This window comes from Ostrea edulis, chromosome 9, assembly GCF_947568905.1.
Source record: "Ostrea edulis chromosome 9, xbOstEdul1.1, whole genome shotgun sequence".
In the NCBI taxonomy this organism is placed as follows: domain Eukaryota; kingdom Metazoa; phylum Mollusca; class Bivalvia; order Ostreida; family Ostreidae; genus Ostrea; species Ostrea edulis.
The window spans coordinates 2,416,566-2,437,612 of NC_079172.1; the positions used below are offsets into that span (position 1 = coordinate 2,416,566).

At 36.4% G+C, this 21,047-nt stretch overlaps 1 protein-coding gene and 1 long non-coding RNA gene across 2 annotated transcripts in view; both read left to right on the forward strand.

The window, feature by feature from the left end:
- LOC125657387 (uncharacterized) overlaps positions 1-21,047 on the forward strand; it is a 199,676-nt gene that overhangs the window by 29,427 nt on the left and 149,202 nt on the right. The gene's annotated exons all lie outside the window — the stretch shown is intronic.
- Positions 8,704-15,326, forward strand: LOC125657457 (uncharacterized). Its single transcript, XM_056148242.1, has 5 exons — positions 8,704-8,874; positions 10,231-10,357; positions 14,151-14,275; positions 14,545-14,638; positions 15,078-15,326. The coding sequence occupies exons 1-5, from the start codon at positions 8,721-8,723 to the stop codon at positions 15,316-15,318; spliced, it is 741 nt and encodes a 246-aa protein (XP_056004217.1). The 5' UTR covers positions 8,704-8,720; the 3' UTR covers positions 15,319-15,326.

Below are 21,047 nucleotides of genomic sequence, written 5' to 3' on the forward strand. Positions count from 1 at the left end.
TCTGGAAGAAAAAAAATGAAATAGACGCACTGTATAAATTAAAGTAATTCAATTTTCCCGTTTATTCAAATTTGAAATTTTGAATTAAAAAAATAAAAGATTGATTTCTTTCCAAATTCAGTATTTCAAATGTTAGATACTAGTAAATAACGACAAAGACTTGGGATGTCTGAATGAATTTTGATATACCATTACACGATTTCAATACTTTTCTTTTTTATATAAAGAAAACATAAGATGATGATTATGATACACAAGACACTGCTCAAAATTAAAAAAAAAAAATAATAAGAAAAATTCCTGGGTCTAGATAAGCAACATAATTCTAGTAATAGAACTGGAAACGGATACATAACTAAAATGTAAGAAGGGGGGGGGGGTACTGTCATTCAGGGGAAAATTCTATACTTTAATGGTGTTTCCTAGTGGGAGGGGGGATTGAACGCGGGTTAATTCTTCCTATGGGAAAATTATATACCAGACCTATCTTTCCGGGGGCAATGTCTGTCCCGGGCCCGTTTTTTTCTGAGGGAAATTCTATACCAGACCTATCTTTCCAGGGGCAATGTCTGTCCCGGGCCCGTTTTTTTCTGAGTGAAATTCTATGCTACAACACCGCGTCTATGTCCTAAAATTCTCTGAGTTTTAACTTTATTAAGAGAACAAAAACCACACAGACAGAGTAAAAGACATACTGTCCGAACGGGCGGCCACCATACCCTTTAAATACAACCGCCGCCGATCACGTGACCACCATACCCTCTAAATACAACCGCCGCCGATCACGCGGATCTAACGCGAGTCTCAGCGGTGCTTAATGTTAACTAGTCATAAAACGATAATGAGAGAGGGGGCCATTTCCGACCAGGCCACTCTCAGTTTGTGTTTGCGAGGAAGCCATACCCTTCCAAGAGACAATTTCTTGTAAAACCCGTTTATTTCAAAACTCGGACACATGGGAAGACGGGAGTGTTAAGTTTGATACATTTTTGTTACTCACTCTTATATTTGTAGGAAAGCGAACACTTGCATGGAAAATTCATGTCTTATATTTTTTTCATTTAACCGAATCTTGAAATTTTAGAAATGAAATAAAAATTACTTAGATCTAAGTAATATTAAATTTTCGATAATATTTAGTTCACTTATGAATTCTTAAAAAAAACAACAACTGTGATACAGATTTATTTTGCAAATAATTTCATTTATACATGTTGTTTAATGTCCGTGTGGCTGATTTAAATTGTCTCGGTAAATGTATTTAAGCATATATAATGCTTCCTGTCTATCTGTGTGCTTGAGTTTTGAAATACCCTGTTTAGACTAGGGACTCTTTGTAAACACTGCCCGAAACATGACCAAATGTGAGATGTACTCTCTCTCTCTCTCTCTCTCTCTCTCTCTCTCTCTCTCAGAACTAGCAGTTTTGTATTAACCTCGCACGTGAACACGGATCTTGTTTTTAACCCGTACATCTAAACAAAACTCAATCTTCTATAATACTTAATAGACTAATCAATTGATTTGCAAAAAAGAAAAAAAAAAAGGACTTGCATTGACTTTACAAATCATTCCATTTGTACCTTAACAAATTGTTAGACTTAATGTACGCGTGACTGATTTAATTAGTTTCGTTAAATGATTTTTAAGCTTATGTACTTCCTGTCTACCTTTGTGCAGAGATTTTGGACTAGTGTCTCGGTAAACGTTACCCGAAACATGATCAAGTTAGAGACACCATGCACTCTCTCTCTCTCTCTCTCTCTCTCTCTCTCTCTCTCTCTCAAAATAAGAATGCTGTTTTGTGTTAACTTCGCACTGGAATACAAACCTTGTTTTAAATCCATACCTTATTTAACATACATTATACTTGTGTAAAGTACGCAATCCATACCCCCCCCCCCCCCCCCCCCCCCCCCCCATACACACACATAACACATAATAATGATATAATAATAATGATATCCTTTATTTGTACAGGATTGCACAATTAGTTGTATAAACTAGTTTACATTGTGGTCCTTTTTATAACATATAAATATCAAAAACATAATATATCACAAAGCATGGACATATCACAATTTATATACTATAGGATTAAACATTCTCTTTGAAGAATTTATCGATGTGTAAACTCCAGACATTTTACTCACAGACTGAATAAAAGTGCGAAGCACTTTTATGTTAAGTTTGTGAGTAAAATGGCCGGAGTTTACACATCGATAAATTCTTCAAAAAGAATGTTTGATTCTTATAATTCCAATTCATTCACTTCATTAACAATTGCAAAAAATTGAATAGTTTCCCCGGACTATGTTATTTGTTTTCATGCGTGTATGAATACATCGCGTTTTCGGATTTATTGATGTATAAACTCTTGTTCAGCTTTATTTTTGTCCAATCAAAACACTTGTAATAAATAACATTGGAATTATATACATATAAGAACTAAATGAAAAGAGACAATAACCACACGAGTGTCATTGAGGATCAAAATACTGTTTTAGATAGGCTGATTTAAAAGATGTGGTAGTTGTACATTTTCTTATAAATCTGGTAACGAATTCCATAAAATTCCTCACACAATGCTGCATCGCAATAATCATCTTCCTTACGATTTTTAATCTTATATGCGTTGAGATGCGTGACAGCGAAGATAAGGTTTATGCGTTCAGAGCAAAAGTTTTCCTAAATCAATCAAGATTGAAAGATTCAGTTGACATGTAATTTTTACGTAGAAAGAGAGACAACTCTTACTGCAGTTCATGAACATAAATGCATAGACATTAGGTACCATAAAATGTATTCTATTGATGACCTTCATTTGCTTTTGAATTTCTGTCCAGGATTTCGTGCATTGTAAATTTGTCATGACTCTGCGAACGTGACGGGTCTCATCTTTAGGAATTTCCATCTACAGGATACACTCTGTAGGTCATCGATGCACATAGAAAGTGTCGTTTAGACCAAAATTCTTTTATCAACACAAAGCTATTTATTATACGCCCTTCAAAGATATGGTGTCGTCCGTCTGTCCGTACATTGTGGGCAGGATACAAACCGAAACTTAAGCTACAGGATTTCGCATCTTGGTACATTTGATCACCATAATGAGAGAAAGATTTTAAAAATATCAATAATAAAGTTCTTCCAAATTAAAGAAAAAGGGTCTTCGTAACAGTTTGATACTTGACGAATTTCGGTGATAAGTGATGTGCAGGATAATCCGTACATATATATATATAAACATCTACATGAACATGTATATCATGTGAATCGGAGTGAATGGGAGGGGGGTCACCCTGCGTTGCTACTCCACTTTTTTTTAACAATACGATTTTTTTAAAAAATTTTATACTGTAAGTGAATGAGAGGAAATTATGAATGAAAACTATTCAGTGAGGTATGACCATGAGCATTAATAGAAGTCTGACGTAAGACTTAGTTGAAAATTTGCACTTATTGATGAAACAACGTCCAAGCCATAGTGCAGGGTCAATATGACCACTTGATAAAAGTATATGACAATTTATTATTTATCCTCTACTTTCACAGTCATGTGAGGTAAATTAAATGCATGATTACGATGTCCGTAATGTCCTCTTTTTGAATTGTGAAATTCATGTCTCATGGGTTTTATTTTTATTTTTTTTGGAGCTGATGTTGGGGGATGTCTAAATGATTTATGGTTTTCAAACTTTCATTTTCCTTCTGTGAATGAATAGGAACTGTGTGCATATTTTGAAAGATCATACACATGCATAAAAATGTAATCGGGTATGTAACATAGATTTAAAAAAAGCGGTGAGGCAAGCTGAAATTGACTTTACAATTGCCTGAAATTCTTGAGGAGGAGGAGGAGGAGGGGTTAAAGGTTGATCCTAAGTCGTGGAGGAGGAGGGGGTAAAGGTAGACCCTAAGTCGTGGAGGAGGGGGGGGGGTAAAGGTTGATCCTAAGTCGTGGAGGAGGGGGGGGGGGTAAAGGTTGATCCTAAGTCGTGGAAGAGGGGGGGGTAAAGGTTGATCCTAAGTCGTGGAGGAGGAGGGGATAAAGGTTGATCCTAAGTCGTGGAGGAGGGGGGGGTAAAGGTTGATCCTAAGTCGTGGAGGAGGGGGGGAAGGGAAAGGTTGATCCTAAGTCGTGGAGGAGGGGGGGGTAAAGGTTGATCCTAAGTCGTGGAGGAGGAGGGGGTAAAGGTTGATCCTAAGTCGTGGAGGAGGAGGGGGGGTAAAGGTTGATCCTAAGTCGTGGAGGAGGAGAAGGAGGGGGTAAAGGTTGATCCTAAGTCGTGGAGGAGGGGTAAAGGTTGATCCTAAGTCGTGGAGGAGGAGGGGGTAAAGGTTGATCCTAAGTCGTGGAGGAGGAGGAGGAGGATGAGGGGGTAAAGGTTGATCCTAAGTCGTGGAGGAGGGGGGTAAAGGTTGATCCTAAGTCGTGGAGGAGGAGGAGGGAGTAAAGGTTGATCCTAAGTCGTGGAGGAGGAGGGGGGGATAAAGGTTGATCCTAAGTCGTGGAGGAGGAGGGGTAAAGGTTGATCCTAAGTCGTGGAGGAGGGGGGGGGGGTAAAGGTTGATCCTAAGTCGTGGAGGAGGGGGGGTAAAGGTTGATCCTAAGTCGTGGAGGAGGAGGGGGGTAAAGGTTGATCCTAAGTCGTGGAGGAGGAGGTGGTAAAGGTTGATCCTAAGTCGTGGAGGAGGAGGGGGTAAACGTTGATCCTAAGTCATGGAGGAGGGGGGGGGTGGGTAAACGTTGGTCCTGAAATTCATTTAAATGGTTCCTTAAATTACTACTATATATTAAAAGGGGGAATCTTATCTATTTTGTATTGCTTATAGGAGTTATGAGATTGATCACTGTTCGTTATCTTCACCTTGATATCAAACTTTGCTTGTTGAAATAGCCGCGTTGAATAAATGAATAATGTATGAAAGGCTCTGACATTTAGTAATGCCCAGAATATAAGTCATTTTATCATAACTTTTACCTGCATTCACTATTCCACCTGAAAAGATATATGACTGATATCAGACTTATTGTATTTCAGAAAGAATTTTTGTTTTTTGAAACACGTGAGGGCATTCACTACTCAACATGAAGAAACATTTTCGGTTTTTGAAACACATGGGAGCATGAACTGCAGCACTTTATGATTAACGTTAACATACTGGAGTGAATACGACATTTTATGATTAACGTTAACATACTGGAATGAATACGACATTTTATGATTAACGTTAAGATGCTGGAATGAATACGACACTTTATGATTAACGTTAACATACTGGAATGAATACGGTACTCTACGCCAGCACACATGAACTTCATGAAGCGCTTTAACATGCTGCCTGGGGCGTTGTAATTTACACCCTCATGTATTTTCAAACATGACATTTATTTCTTATATTGACATTCTGCTCTCATGCCTTTTGTTACTCCAGTAATTAAAAAAAGACGTAATATATTCATTAAGATTCAAGCTGCAGAACTGTAGCTCTCTGAAATAATATTGAGGCGGATCACAGAGCTACAGATTCACCCCTTGTAAAAACTCTCAATTTACGGCGCACATAAACACACACATGGTTGAGGCCGTATATCGCTATGTTCTTGCATTGCCATATAATCAATTAAAAAAAAAATCCCAAACATAGTTTTCGATCATACATGTACGTGTGTCCAAACATGCCTACATTAAAGTCTCATACGACCCACAAACTCAGTTTTAATGATTTTGTTTGTTGACTTAGCCATGTTGAAGTTAGATAGTCAGTCACTTACATAATATCGTCTAAATATGAGGTAATGTCCTCACAATCATTTCTAGTTAACCATTTTAGATGATAAATCATCCCGGTTTGGTTAAATAATAATTGTTCATGTAAGTGAACTCACGTCTACGCGGCTTTCAATAGTCTGACGCGTTGCCTATAATTGCTACCAGAGCGTAGGGTATCAGTCGTGTCTTTTGTAACATTTTCTATAATCAAGAGCTTATTTTACCTTGACAAAAACTACAGGTTTTATTTATATCAATTATCAGTGTTTAAATAAGTGAAAAACAAACATATAATCTGTAACGGAAATTCTGAATAGATACCAATAGGAACATGGTTCGAATATGACGGGCTACCTAGCATGGCTCCGTCATCAAACGTAATCATTTGAAGCGGTAGGGTTATATGGAAAAAAAACAAGATACGGTTTGGACATATATAAGCCCTGTTATGTCCAAAAACTTAAACGTGCAGATGGAAGGATTTCATTTGTATGAAGTATCATTATAGTACACCTTAAGACCAAAACATATGAGATATTCAGTGCACGTGCGCGCATATGTGATATATAGTGTTTAAAACCACCACAAGGAGTCCCCAAAATGGTATTTTTACGTCTGTTAATCACAAAATGCAGAAAAATGTAATGCCTTCCAAGTCGTTGACCGCGGTTAAATTTTCACATTAATACTTTTGATATCTAAATAAATATATTCTGCAAATATCGTCCCGGTCAAGAGCTGGGGACAAGTTGAATTTTTAAAAAAATTCTTTTGTTTAAACTTTTCCGGAATTTTGTATTTCTTTGATTTATGTGTTTATTATGGTATAAGATCGCTTGTAAGATTATCAAATTTTACTTGTGACTTATAAATAAGTTAATATCAGTCAATTCATACTTTCATGCATATTTCTTTAATGCATGATATTTATCAACGTCGGAGTCGGAATTTTTCATTCCTTCATGCCTTTATTTTACTATGAATGGCATAATCAAAATTGTGAGAGAGCGAGATCAGAATCCTCTATATTCGTCAACTGCACTGTGACCCATATGATATTTTAAACGAGAAGGCACGCCACTGGTAAGAGAAATAATGATATGATATTGAAAGTTTCAACTTCTATATATGTGCTACACATTTGATTTTTCTACGTTATCAGACGTTTGAAAATATCGCTTGACTATACAACTGTTTGGGAGAAACCCTTGTATATTTACGTCAAAACTAATGTCAAAGTGGCGACGCCGTCAATTTCATATAGGGTTTTCCGTTGAATATATTACAGTTTCTATTGAGAGTAAAAAACCCAATAGTTGCCGTTTTTAATTACACATTCTCAAATACCATATTTAGTGTTTTGGTGAATTTTCTTGACAGGGCAAGACTGTATTTTGTTTTTCACTGATTGTTTGAAGGTATGTTTGGACACGAATATAGCAGGAAAATATGTTACGATCGTTTTTACATTGAATCTATGAGAAGATAATGCAAGAATAGAGCGATGCAAGGCCTCAAACGTGTACATGTTTTTGTTCGCCGTAAATCTAAGGTTTTTACAAGGGGTGGATCTGTAGCTCTCTGATCTGTCCCAGTATGTGGTTAGATAACTACATTTTTGCAGCTATCAAAATTCATATACACGCAGTTCACACCTGCATCGCATTAACAAATTAATTAAAATAGAAATGGTATAATGGAATCAGCCGCATGAAACATGCGATATTGTTCATTAATCTATCTATAATTTTGGCAATTTCCTTAATATTCAAAAACAAATCTTGTCAGTTTAATCTTTTATATAGAGAATACGAACCCGACGTATAATTTGGTATCGTAATATACTCGGGATTTTAGAACCCTAAAACATATACGCATTGCGTTGCAGATAACAGCACAAAGTATGACTAATGACGATTAGAAGCTCTAGGACCTTTTCAACAAAGAAAATACTTTTTACACTATCAAAATAAAACTCACAATAGAAAAACAGAACAAAAGCAATATTTAGATAAAAGTGGCTTTAAGTTGTTTCTGAATACTGGTATGTTACTGGTAATATGTGCTTGATAGCTTGGAAATTACTGAGAAGGTGAATGCGTCCTTCTCGCTGGACTGCCCCCAGGCTGGTGGTTTAATGCTCCATTACACTGAGGTTTGATAAAGGGTGTTTACAGTTTTAAAGGAGGTCCAGAACAGGGTAAAGGTGTGTTCGATTAGCTCCAATGTGAATCGAGAAAAAGAAATAAACTATGAAAAGTTATGCATAGATTAGAATGTGACAAACTAAAATGTACAGATCTATCCATGCACAATTCAGACTCCGTGGTCTTAAACAGAGAACTATATTTAAGTGAAATAGTAACAATATATGCCTTTGCCTTGTTAAAATCACACGGATATTCTTTGTCATTCTGAACCGAATTTTAAATCTCAATTTGAATTTCGCTGAATTTTGAATATCAATATTTCATGGATAAGATCAATTTGAAAAAAAAAATGTCTTCAGTAGATTAGCAGTCTTATATCAATTGTGCCAGATGTATTTACAACACGTTCATTCTATTGATGCACAATGATTAGAGATGACACAGGATTACTCTCAGTCAGGACGGTTTGAGATTAAGTTCGTTGAATTCGCAATTGAGGCCAATAAATTAAATAGGACTACTAGTGTCTGAACTCTTCACTCACCATATAAACATATAAATTGTTCATTTGACATTCCATTACTTTATATTATAGTATAAAGATACCAGTTGTTAATAATTAAACTTCATCAACAATTCATTCACACTGGAGTAAAGTCTGTCAATAAACAAACGAGAGATAATTTTCTGCAATTCGAGAATGTTATGGCTGTGTTAAATACAGAATAATGACTTTACTAACAACCGTAATTGTCGAGATAATTTTGGGAAGCAGGTGTATATAAGACAATAGATGCGACACATGTTTACACCATACTACCATACTATCAGAGACATGACTCCTGTATCAGCTTTAGGGTTTGTGATCATCACAGCTACTTTATGTAGATGTACCACCGCACGTTTTGTCAGGCGAGATTATGAGACGATGGTAACGGAAAGGCACGGTGAGTGAATACCGTGCGCTCACTATATATGACATTTGTTTTATAAAACCTTGTGTCGATATTTATTTGTCTAGCATTTGATTCCCCCAACCTGTAGTGAAGCGTAAGCGCGTCCCCCCCCCCCCCCCCCCCCCCCAGGGTTTGACACTAAGGCACGTCCGACCGACCGAGTCTACTAAATGATAGGTCCGGTCGGGCAAAATGTCGATTTACTAGTCCGACTGGTCGTGTTGAAAAAATAAACAAGAAACTTTATGTTAAACCATAAGATATTTTATTCTTAACTAAAAACAATAACTGATAGTCGCTGTCGGAAGTGATGTTTTACGACATTTACTCGGTGTTAACGTGTGTAAAGTTATGTTTCGGATACATAGATATAAACTGAATTTATTTTCATTTGAAAAAACAGTTTATTTTAATTGAATATAAGAAAGTGTCTATCAAATTACATGTCGTAAACAGCCATTTTTCGGTTTTGACACATGTGCGGGAATGTCTCTTTTTTCAAATACGACTTCTCAAGAAAAAATGTCCCGAGAGATTCAGAAAAAAAAATGAATAGGTTGGGAAGAAACAAAGCAGGGCTTATGAAATAAAAAAAAAAAAAAAAAAAGCGGTTGAGGTCACTTTATTTTAAGAAATGGACTAAAGAATTTCTGTGCCGGGTAGAATTTAAAAAAAAACAACAACAGAAAATGCGTTTGAAAATAAAAGCATCAAATTGAATGGCAAGACTAAAGATGTTTTTGAGAAAATTAAGTACGTTTTAGTTCAAACTTAACGTTTGTCATTTGAATTAAGTATTTAAATATGGAGAAACCACCAGGGTTTTTTCCTGGAAAGTTGGTCAGGGCTAGTGGGTGTCAGGTCAGGTCTAGTAAAAATCATTTGAAGTAGCCCGACTGGTCTAGTGCTCAAAAAAGTAAATGTCAAACCCTGCCCCCCCCTCTCTCTCTCTCTCTCTCTCTCTCTCTCTCTCTCTCTCTCTCTCTCTCTCTGTGGATATCCGTTACTAGTATATGGATATCCATATGTATATTGTTTATGATTGATGAAGTGTTACTTGTATACTTCTTTCACTATATACCCCCCCCCCCCTTGTCTCTGCAGGGTGACACTGTTCCGCTTTACCTATACAATGCTCACCTTTACTAACCCTGCTTAGAGACCGTGAGTGCTGATCATAAATCTAAATTATGCAGTCCTTCACCGGCATTGGTGGCTTATCTACATCTATATCAGTGAACAGTTCTCGAGCAGGACGTTAAGTAATATACAGCCCACCAACCTTTTTTGTTATCAAAAAACAACATTTTAGGAAATTGTACGCTGGAAACATTTGTTTAATTGCAGTGGAAGGATACTGTTCTAGAAGGTTCAGGACTTGTATGAAGAATGTGAATGAGGGGGATGTAAAACCGGTCACCAAATCTGATGGGAGTTTGTATTTCCCGCCTGATTTCTTCACAAGGGCATGTGAGTAAGTGATACATTCCTATAATTCAACATTTAACTTCGTTTTAAAGAGCAAAAATGAGTTGCAACACAATTAATCTTTATCTACACCAAAGGTAAGTGTTGGATTTGTTCCCAAATTAAATCCGGTTTACTGTGCATGGATAAAATGAACAAATTGTTATCAAACTATCATTATACCCGCACTTTCTAAAGAAAGTTCGGGTTTATTGTTTTTATCCCGGTCCGTCCGTCCGTCCGTCCGTCTGTCCCGGTTGTTGTCACTAAAACTGTGTCCACATTTACAGCGCAATCCAAATGATATTCTAGGAGCTGAATAGCAAAGTCCTGTAGATGTGCAATAAGGTTTCAGAATGTTCATATTGGCCCCAGGGGGCAAATAGGGGCTGAAAAATGACATTTTCTAACATAAAGCTTGTCACTTAAACTCCATCTACATCTGTAGGAGCAGTCACATGATATTCTAGGAGCTGAATAGCAATGTCCTGTAGATGTGCAATAAGGTTTTGGAATTTTCATATTGGCCCCAGGGGGCAAATAAGGGCCGAAAATGACGTTTTCTATCACAAAGCTTGTCACTTAAACTCCATCTACATCTTTAGGAATAGTCACATGATATTTAGGGAGCTGAATAGTAATGTCCTGTAGATGTGCAATAAGGTTTTGGAATTTTCATATTGGCCCTAGGGGGCAAATAGGGGCTGAAAAATGACGTTTTCTTTCACAAAGTTTGTCACTTTAACTCCATCTACATCTTTAGGAGTAGTCACATGATATTCTAGGATTGTTGACCTTGAATGACCTTGAAAGTGGGTCAAGGTCAAAGGTCAAGATCACTTTCTCCTCCACAAAGTCTTAGGTGGTTGACCTTTAAAAATGGGGTCAAGGTCAAAAGTCAAGGTCACTCTTCAAGATGTGGGTCTCCACAAGCGACGCAACATTGAGTATGTACGTCATTCCAAAGGAAGTCTATATCCCCTTCCTTCACGGGATTCAGCATGATAGCTGTCTGCACCAAGTACTTGCGAGACACAGATAGATGACTGACACTCTACGCATAACTTGGAAAACAGTCTCCATGGGAAAGCCCTGTCAATGTCAGGGAGGACTGCATAAACCAACCAAGTGCCAATTTACATATCTGCCCAATGTTCAACAGTAGGACACTGGTACTGATCTTTAAGTAATACACAAAACTGACACTCTACACAAACTGATAACAGCCCCCCCCCCCCCCCCCCCCCAAGAAAATTAAAAATTAAAACAAATACACATACATGATACACAGAAATAGTTAAACATGTACATTTCACCTTCTGTAATATTGTAAACCAATAAATGAATAAAAAATAATTCAAAAAAAGAAAGAAAAAGAAATGATAAATAAATAAATGAACAAGCCAGACTTGCCTGATCAGGAATGATGCAATATCCTCGTTTCAGACTCTATACTCAGGAAACAATTTCTTTGTGCCTTTGCTCAGCCTCTCAAATCCAAGTGAACTCACTGAAATGACATCCACGTCCACACATGTACACAAATCATCCAACGAGGAAATGCGCAGCTTCCCCTCCTGTCGTCCGTTTACTGCATCCTCAAAAGTGAAAGTAGAAATCCCCGCCAACCAACTTTCTCACATGTCACTGTTTCGGATCCTATAAAAAGCAACTTTATCAATGTACAATGATCACCATCATGCATTCAAACACAAATAAACATCATTGATATCATTGAAACTCCATTATTTCTTCTCTTTATATCATCTAATATTTAACCCTGGTCACATTACCTTCGTAAATATTTTGCTCACAAAAACGTCAGCTGGGTCAAATGATCATAGTTATATTTAGAGAGGGGAAAAGTGGAATATGACGATGTCTGATCATCAACTTTTATCACATTTGTTTGAGAATGTAATTCACTAAAAATTAAACTTGTCGTAAAAATTACACACTGAAGTAACTACGACGAGTTGCAGAAAACCTGGATTTTCGAGTTACTGCCGGATTCTATCTCTTGTGAAGTATATCTTGTGCAGAAGCGGATGTAGGAATTTTTGAAGTGGGAGGGGGGGGGGGAGGGGGGTCCAGCACTTGATCGTTTAGATACTTTTCACAACGTCTATCCGCTATCTATTTCTGATATCGCAAAGAAATGAGAGAGAGAGAGAGAGAGAGAGAGAGAGAGAGAGAGGGGGGGGGTTACTCCCAGTAGGCTGGGGGCGGCCTAGGCCCCCAGAAGCTGTAGGGTAAATGGTGCAACTCCTGCACTCTGTCCTGCATTCTGAACATTTTCTGGCACTTCCTTTTCACTTTCAAATTGTCTACTTCTTAAACAATTTTTTTTATGTTACATATATACAAATGTACTTTTTAAGAATTCTTTTTAAAAGCGATACTTGCATCTGACGAAAATATCGTAAATATATTATCGGTGTGTTGTCTTATTTATCCTAGAGTTGAATGATAATTATAATAGTGTTGATAAATTTGAATGAAGCAATTAGTAGTACATATACATGTAAGTATCTACCGTTCGTATCATTTGGACTCAAAGTCTCGTTAAAATTGAATATTTCTTAAACTTTTTTGTTCTCCAAAGGGGGGGGGGGTCCAGACGCCCTGGACCCCCCCCCCCTTCTGGATCCGCCCATGTCTTATGTGTTGTTTCTGCTAGGAACTTTCATTTGCGATTACAGTCACTTGCCCTTTAAAACCATCCCAATTCGAAGTAATATGAGCCCCGTCGGTTTTATTGACAACGCAATTTCTTTCTTTTGAAATGGGAAAGAAGTTCGAGTTATTGACTCCTCTCTCTCTCTCTCTCTCTCTCTCTCTCTCTCTCTCTGGTTGGCAGTCGAAACGGTATGTAGTGAAAATGTAAGTTTAAACGATGAATTCAGTCATGTTTTGAAGATTTGGTATATCGAGGTTTGGCTTTAAGGAGGTATGCTACACCAGAGAAATTTGATGTAGATGAAAAGTGGAGGATATGTACAACAATATTTTGAAGTTGAAAATTTTAAAATTTACTTTATTTAGTAAAAAAAATACAGTTTTAGTAGAAGGTAATCTGAAAAAAATTTAAAACCCCTACTGGACTCGAACCTGCGACCTACAGTTCAGCAGTCGCTATTCAAACCCACTGAGCTACTCGGCTAGGTATTTAAATTGAAAAGCAAAAGACAAATATTGCTGATATCGATTTTTTCATCCATGTTTTTAAAGGAAGTCAGCCATTATGACGATGTAGAGTACTACCTTTGTTTTAATAGCGTTAGGCCTAGTTGTCAAATTACTGAGTCAACTTCTTCATCCCCTTTTGGAACTGAGAATGCAATGACCTAGCCAAATCACAATGTGGCTTCTTTACTAGTTAAACATTATAGGATTCAGCGATATAAAAAAAAAGGGGGGGGGGGGTCCAGGAATCCAAAAAAAGAAGGAAAAAAATGAATCGATAAAAATAAATATACGTGTATCACCCAGTGCTAGTTAATATTTTATTCAACTTGTACATTAAAAATAATTGCCTACAAATATTAGCAGTATCATATTTAAAAAAACAAAAAACAAAAAAACAAAAACAATACAAAGATGTCCCAAAGAAAGGGGGGGTGCCAATCCCCGGATTCCCCTCTGGATCCGCCATTTGGACAGAGAGTACATTTAAAGGCAAACACTTACGTGCGGGTATTACTGTCTCATGACAGCATCTAGTTAGGTTTTGTTATTTTCACTTGTATATGAATTTTCATTTTGATGGATAATCACCAATACGTCTTTTTGCTTATCAGATATTTCGCCACATTCAGTGGTTGTTATGAAAAAATTAAATCGACATCATGCGGGCCAGGTTTTTCGAGGAAAGCAGTGGAGGGATCGAAGATCATGTCCATCAAATTGTGTCGAAACGCAGACGGTAAAATAATTATGATACCAAATTGATTCGTTATCTCCACCTTTTATCCCAGGCTGAAAATTTCTTCATTTCAATACAATGTCTTTGACAATAAACACAAACAAAATATTACGTCAGAAATAGAAGGCAACTGATAAAATGTTTAACATTTTTGCAATATTGAAACAGCGGCGGGAAAAGGTGAGAAGTATCATTCAGAGCTCTTGTTTTCACAGAAGCTAGTTGTATATCATAGTGAAATCGTTACCCTTGCCAATGCTTTATTTCAGCCATGAACACTCTTATTCACTGCTTGAATGATAAAGATTTCTATGACGAATACAAGCGCCCAGTTGAAGACGAGGAGGGTGGGAATCGTTGCAAGTAAGTAATCGACTGTGAAATTAATTATGTACACAACTTTATGATGTACACGCTGACTTCCGCTTTACTGTTGTGAACTTTATGACAAAGGAGATGACACCATACTTCTTATGACAAGCAAGTGTACTGAGGACCTACTCTAACGCGGATCTCCACGGGACTCGAGTTAAGATGTTGAATTTGTATAAAATACTGTTTTGTTTCAGAAATTGAAAAAGCTGCATGCATTGAGATATATTTAGTTCAAAATGCTTAGTCAGTCTACTAGATGAAATTCGAAATAAAATACCAGCCAATTCTGGCGGAGATTCAAAACACTTAAAAGTATTTGATCCCGACTTCCTGCCCTTAGTATTACTGATGTTGCTTCAGACGCGTGTTCACTGATATGTTAATTTTGTTCAGACAAGTGTTCAGTGATACGTTGATTTTATCGAAGGGTGACCAAGGAAAAAATTCGGCAGCGTTTACGAGTCGCCAAATACAAATGTGGTGAAACTGAATATACCAACCTGAAAACAGTCGTGGAGGACTTTGGGAATGATTTCATTACCTTCTTATATCCCGAATTTGATGATCAAAGCTGCATTATTGACGTCAACACCCTTACCCCCGACAGGCGCAGGAGGGGCGTGGCCAGTACGACTATGAAGAAATTGATGGATGGATGGATTTTGTAATAAAACCTTTCAACCTCAGTGTAATCGTTGGTCATGTATTCTAAGTTTCCGCAAGCATTGAATTGCATTATTATGAGTTATGAGATTGATCACTGTTCGTTATCTTCACCTTGCATTATTCTATTTTCTACGTATTATTTCAATTAATGAATACGAATCAGAAATGAATGTAAATAAAATGTAGATAGGAAATCAATATAGGTTAAATGTAAAATCAGTGGCATAACTAAATCAGAGACAAATCTGCATTTTGGGAAAGCTAGCATTAACATGAACACAGGTATCGCGGTGAAACTAGCATTAATCAATCAACACAAACAAAACTTTTACTGTAAAACTTGCATTATAATAATCATTTTACAAGATCACATCGTCATGACGTGCAGCAAAAAACTATTATTAGTATAATGATTTTACAGTAACATTAGGCATACTGGAAAAAAATGTTCAAAATTATGATAATTAATAATTTTCAATCATCGTTAACGATTAATACCATTCATGTAGTTCTTTTAGCTTTCACAAGGATTAAAGACAAAGTAAAGTCTTTTTTCATATAAGCAATATAGTGTAAGAAATGAAATTTACAAATGTATATAACGAGGAGTGATCGATATTATAAATCCGAATGCCTAACAACTTTTCAAATATCATTTCTGAATTGTTCCGATTTCTTTTATTCTTAAAGAGTGATTCATTCAAATCTAATTTGGAGGTAAATTTAATTCAACATATCGCGTTCACGGCGGGTGTGACCAGTCAGCAGGGGATCCTCACTCCTCCTAGGCATCTGATCCCACCTCTTGTGTATCCAGGGGTCCGTGTTTGTCTGTTCGCACCTCTGGTGTGTTCAGGGGTCCGTGTTTACACAACTCTCTATTTGTATTTCTAATAGAAGTCATGAGATTTATCACCGCTCTTTATCTTCACCGTTCATACAGTTGACCCAAGTCCGAGTGGGACAAACAAAGACGCCTTGATATATAATTCGTGGTATCAGGTACCTTAAGGAGAAAACATCATCTGTTGATCAGCCATATCCAGCATGAACTGTATAGCTTGATCAAGTGAGGGGGATAATCCGTACTCAATTCAATATGTTAAGAATGACCCAATTTGTGACGAGTGCAGTACCAATTCTAACTGTTCGTTACATTCGCTTCATTTATGCTAAACGCCAATCTGATTATACGCACAACTGCTCTGAAATTATTATAAAAAGGTGCTTTGGACCTACATTAACTATCTACGAGAAAGGTGAAAGGTGAAGATAAAGGATAGTGACCAATCACACAACTCCTATAAACAATACAAAATAAAGACTTGGACAAACACGGACCCCTGGATATACAAGAGGTGGGATCAGGTGTCTTGGAAGAGTAAGCATCCCCTGTCTGCTATATGTCTGTTTGAATTCCTCTGATCACGAATTGTGTTCCTTTATTACCTAACATCATCCTTATATTGTTATGAGGCAGACTTTATTCAAAAGCTTTTACACTAGGAGAATAGAATCTTTTGCTATGACCTCCAACTCAAGATGGAAGGTGAAGATAACAAACAGCGATACGTTTTATTAACAATCTTCATTTTCATTCATTTGTTGGTTCAATAAATTCCAGTAAACTCCAGATAAGACACAAGAGAGTCTCTCATATCTATGTTATATTTAAACATTTATTGAATAGATCTTAACACAAGAGAGTCTCTCATATGCAAGGTGAAGATAACGAACAGTGATCAATCTCATAACTCCTAATATGTTATATTTAAACATTCATTGAATATATCTCAACGGTAAACTTCCAATTATATTGCATGACTAACGGGATAATTTCAGATTCTTCATCAGTGTAACGGGTCAACAGGGGACCCATATCTTATTACGCGTTTGTAATTTACCAGATAAGGTTTTCAAATTTAAAATTTATTAGCATTGGTTTAAAATATGAAATATATTTGTCCTAGTTTTACACCTGCAATCTTACTAACCGTGGTTTTAAATCTGAAATTGATGAGCAATTGTTTTACTGAATTTATTCTAGTCGTGGTTTTAAAATTTGATACTTTGTGTTTCCATCCAGGATTTCGTATTTTGAGCCTGAAAAGAAGTATCTCTGGATTTGAATCTAATATTTACTTGCCCTTTATTGAAATATGAAATTTAATACCCCTTCATTACAGTCTTAAATTCACTGTAAATAAGAACTTTGTTAGCTCTGGTTTTCACGCATAAAAACACCTATCCTTCTTTCACAGGCCTGGTTCTAAATCTGGATTCTATCGATACTTGTTTTACTCTGAAATTGAGTATATTTTCATCATTAGCTCTAGTTTTAAATCTGAAATCTACTAACTTTAGTTTTAAATCTGAAATTTAGTAATCCTAGTTTACTATCGCTGGTTGTACTTTCATTCCTTGACGACAGAAGCTTTGTATGAAGTCAGCATATTTGTCACCATCCATAATCGATTTACCCGTCCTACCATACTCAAGGGAATGACACTATCAAACAGATGGTACTCCTTGACTCTAAGGATATACTCTTTATATTATCCTTCATTTTGCTACTGCCTGATCCTTTACTGCTTCTTCCTCTGACTGTTGACCTCGTAGGAATTAACTATAATAGTTTGTTCAGAACATATTCATTGTCTACCATCATTGAATCACCTCAGTCCAGGAGATAAATCAGACCACGGCGGGTATGACCGGTCAACAGGGGATACTTACTCTTCCTAGGCACCTGATCCCACCTCTGGTGTATCCAGGGTTCCGTGATTGTCCAACTATCTATTTTGTATTGCTTATAGGAGTTATGAGATTGATCCCTGCTCGTTATCTTCACCTTGCACCTGAAAGCTTAATTCACTATTATTATGAAAATAATTATGATATGGAAAAAGTCACTAGTAAAGTAATTATCTATAGATTGTTGGTTGTTTTGTAAATTTGATGTGAAAATGGATTAGGATCTCCACGAATGTCTTACGAGTAGGCGATGTATGGGGAATCTAACGATGGGATGGTTCAGACTTGTGATCTTTCATTTCAATTCAAAATCGGTACTCAACGATGCCAGTTGTTCTTGATACCGTCCGTGACTGATGTCATATCTGTTTATGCCGGCTACATCGGTTGTCTCCCCTCCGATCAGACGCGTTGTTTATCAATATTCTAAGTAAATAAACTACGTCACAAATGAGATGAGTTTACTAGATTACTGAGATTATTCGATGAATTTTCATCTACTGAGGTTTAGTGTAAATTTGATGCTCATTGATTTATACAAGTCAAAAATAAAGACAATAATCGGAAAACGTATCAGGAAAAGACGATACTCACCATTAAACTGATCAGAAAAGACACTATGATAATAGTATTCAGAAATATTTTTGGACACACAATATTCTAAAAAAAACATTTTTAAGACTATATTTCCTATAAGAAACACGGCACCAATATGAATATCAGTAATGGGGTGCATGTATTTATTGGTTTTACTTGAATTTAAGGTGTCATTTCCGTTTTTCAAAACTCATAATTCTATTGAAAATGTATATGGTTGAACGGGATGTTCGAGAATTGCTCACTGATATGGAGACTCCATCATTGCAAGTAAAACGCTACAACATTTAAGTCCATGCTCGGCACTTGTGGCCTTTGAGAAAGGAGTGATCTTTATCGTGCCACACCTGCTGTAACACGGCACCTCGATTTATACTATGTCATCCGAAGGACCGCCCCATTTAGCCACCTCTTACGACAAGCATGATGTACTGAATGACAAATTCTAACCCACATTTCCAAGCTACAATTATTAGAATGCCATAGAAAACATTTCTCTAAATGATTGTCATAATTTGAATGGGACGTAAAACAGGACACGTATACCACCATTTTAAAATCCTTTCATTAATTTAAAGGGTATTTATTCTTAAGTTAAACTATGAAAATGTTCGGAACATACTCTAGAGGTAATTGTTTTCAATGGAATTTCCTAGAACAAAAGATGGGATCTCATTTAATGAATAAGGTCAACGATGTAAGCCGAATTTTACAAAGCTAGTGACCCTCTGCCATTCGCACTTACACAGTTAACGAGAAATTAACATACTGTAGTGATATTTATCATTAAATACGTGCGAGATAATTATATTCTATTGGAACAGTTCATGGCCCAATAATGACTTTAATATCAGCGTGATTGCTGGATCAATTTTGATAGAAGGTGTATATAAGACATTAGTAATATATTACATTATTTCCACATATCGCAAATAACAAAATAAAGATTAACGTTTGGTCAGAATATTCGCCACGCATTATGTACATGAGATGAGATTCTTCATCAATTATCAGACTCAAACAGGGGGTGAATATGAAATACCAATGCGTATTTTACACGATATATTTCATGTTTTACTTTGTTTAACTAAAACAGTGAAAAGCTAATTTTCCTTTAAGTTGTGCATATCATGTTAAAGGAGTGATATTTATTTCCATTAAAAAACGACTAAGAGTGCCTAAACATTTGAGGTTTTTTTTTCACACAACACACACACAATTAAGGATTTGAAATTAAACTTAAAACGTTCGTGCATGCGTGTAAGTTTATATTGTTCACATTGATAACACTCTTATTAATTCTGTAGACCAACAAGGGTATGCGGATGTAGGGGAAAAGCGTTATTACATCTTGTAATTACAGTAACTAAGGGAATATGTGACGTCATTACATTGACTAAGGAAATATGTAACATCACTACACCAACTAAGGAAATATATAACGTCATTACATCAATGTAAAAACTTATGCGGTACCCATTTTAATGCACCAAATGCGCATTTCGACAAATAATGTCTCTTCAGTGATTCTCAACCGAAATGTTTGAAATCCGAAATAACAATGAATCAACTAAGGAAATCTGTGACGTCATTATATTCACTAAGGAGATATATGATGTTATTACATCCACTAAGGGAATCTGTAATGTCATTCAATCACTAAGGAAATATGTAACATCATTACATCAACTAAATAAATCTGTGACGTGCAGCTTTGACGTCAACACGCTTTCCCCGTCAAACGCAGAAGGGGCGTTGCCAGTGCGACAATCAAGCGAATGCCGGATGCATGCATTTCGTAATAAAAACCTTTCAACCTTATTTTTATCATTAATCATATGTGATAAATTTGTGTAAATACCAAGTGACATAGTTTCATACATAATGTGAAACCACGGATATAGGACAGGACTCGCAGGAGTGTTTATGTAACGTTATTACATAACAGAAAACAGAATATAACACAACAACAGAAATGTTCAATAAGCCCCTAGTATATATAAAGTTTGGTTTGATTGGTGGTGATACATATTTACTACACGTTGGATAAAGATACCATTTCAAAGAAAATCAAATATGACACAAAATAACCCTGTCAGGACGGTATGACATTAAGTGCATTTAATTCGCAGTTGAAGCCACATTGAAAAGGACTATAAGCTTTTGAACTTTTCACTCACTATCTATATAACAATGCTTCAGTTGGTTTTGCATTACTATATTTTTTTCACACTTCGAATAAAGATACCAGTTGCAGGTAATCAAAACTCACAGATAATATTCACACTGTAATGAAGTTTGTCATTAAACAAAGGAGAGGAGATTTTGTACAATTTGAGGATTTTACGATTGCGTTAAATAGAGAATAATGACTGCACTA

Excerpts from the sequence above, each read along its gene's own strand:
- LOC125657457 (XM_056148242.1), top strand. The coding sequence starts at position 8,721 with ATGCGACACATGTTTACACCATACTACCATACTATCAGAGACATGACT. Across the intron at positions 14,276-14,544 it reads ATTGTGTCGAAACGCAGACG|CCATGAACACTCTTATTCAC; the intron begins GTAAAATAATTA and ends GCTTTATTTCAG. Across the intron at positions 14,639-15,077 it reads GAGGGTGGGAATCGTTGCAA|GGTGACCAAGGAAAAAATTC; the intron begins GTAAGTAATCGA and ends ATTTTATCGAAG.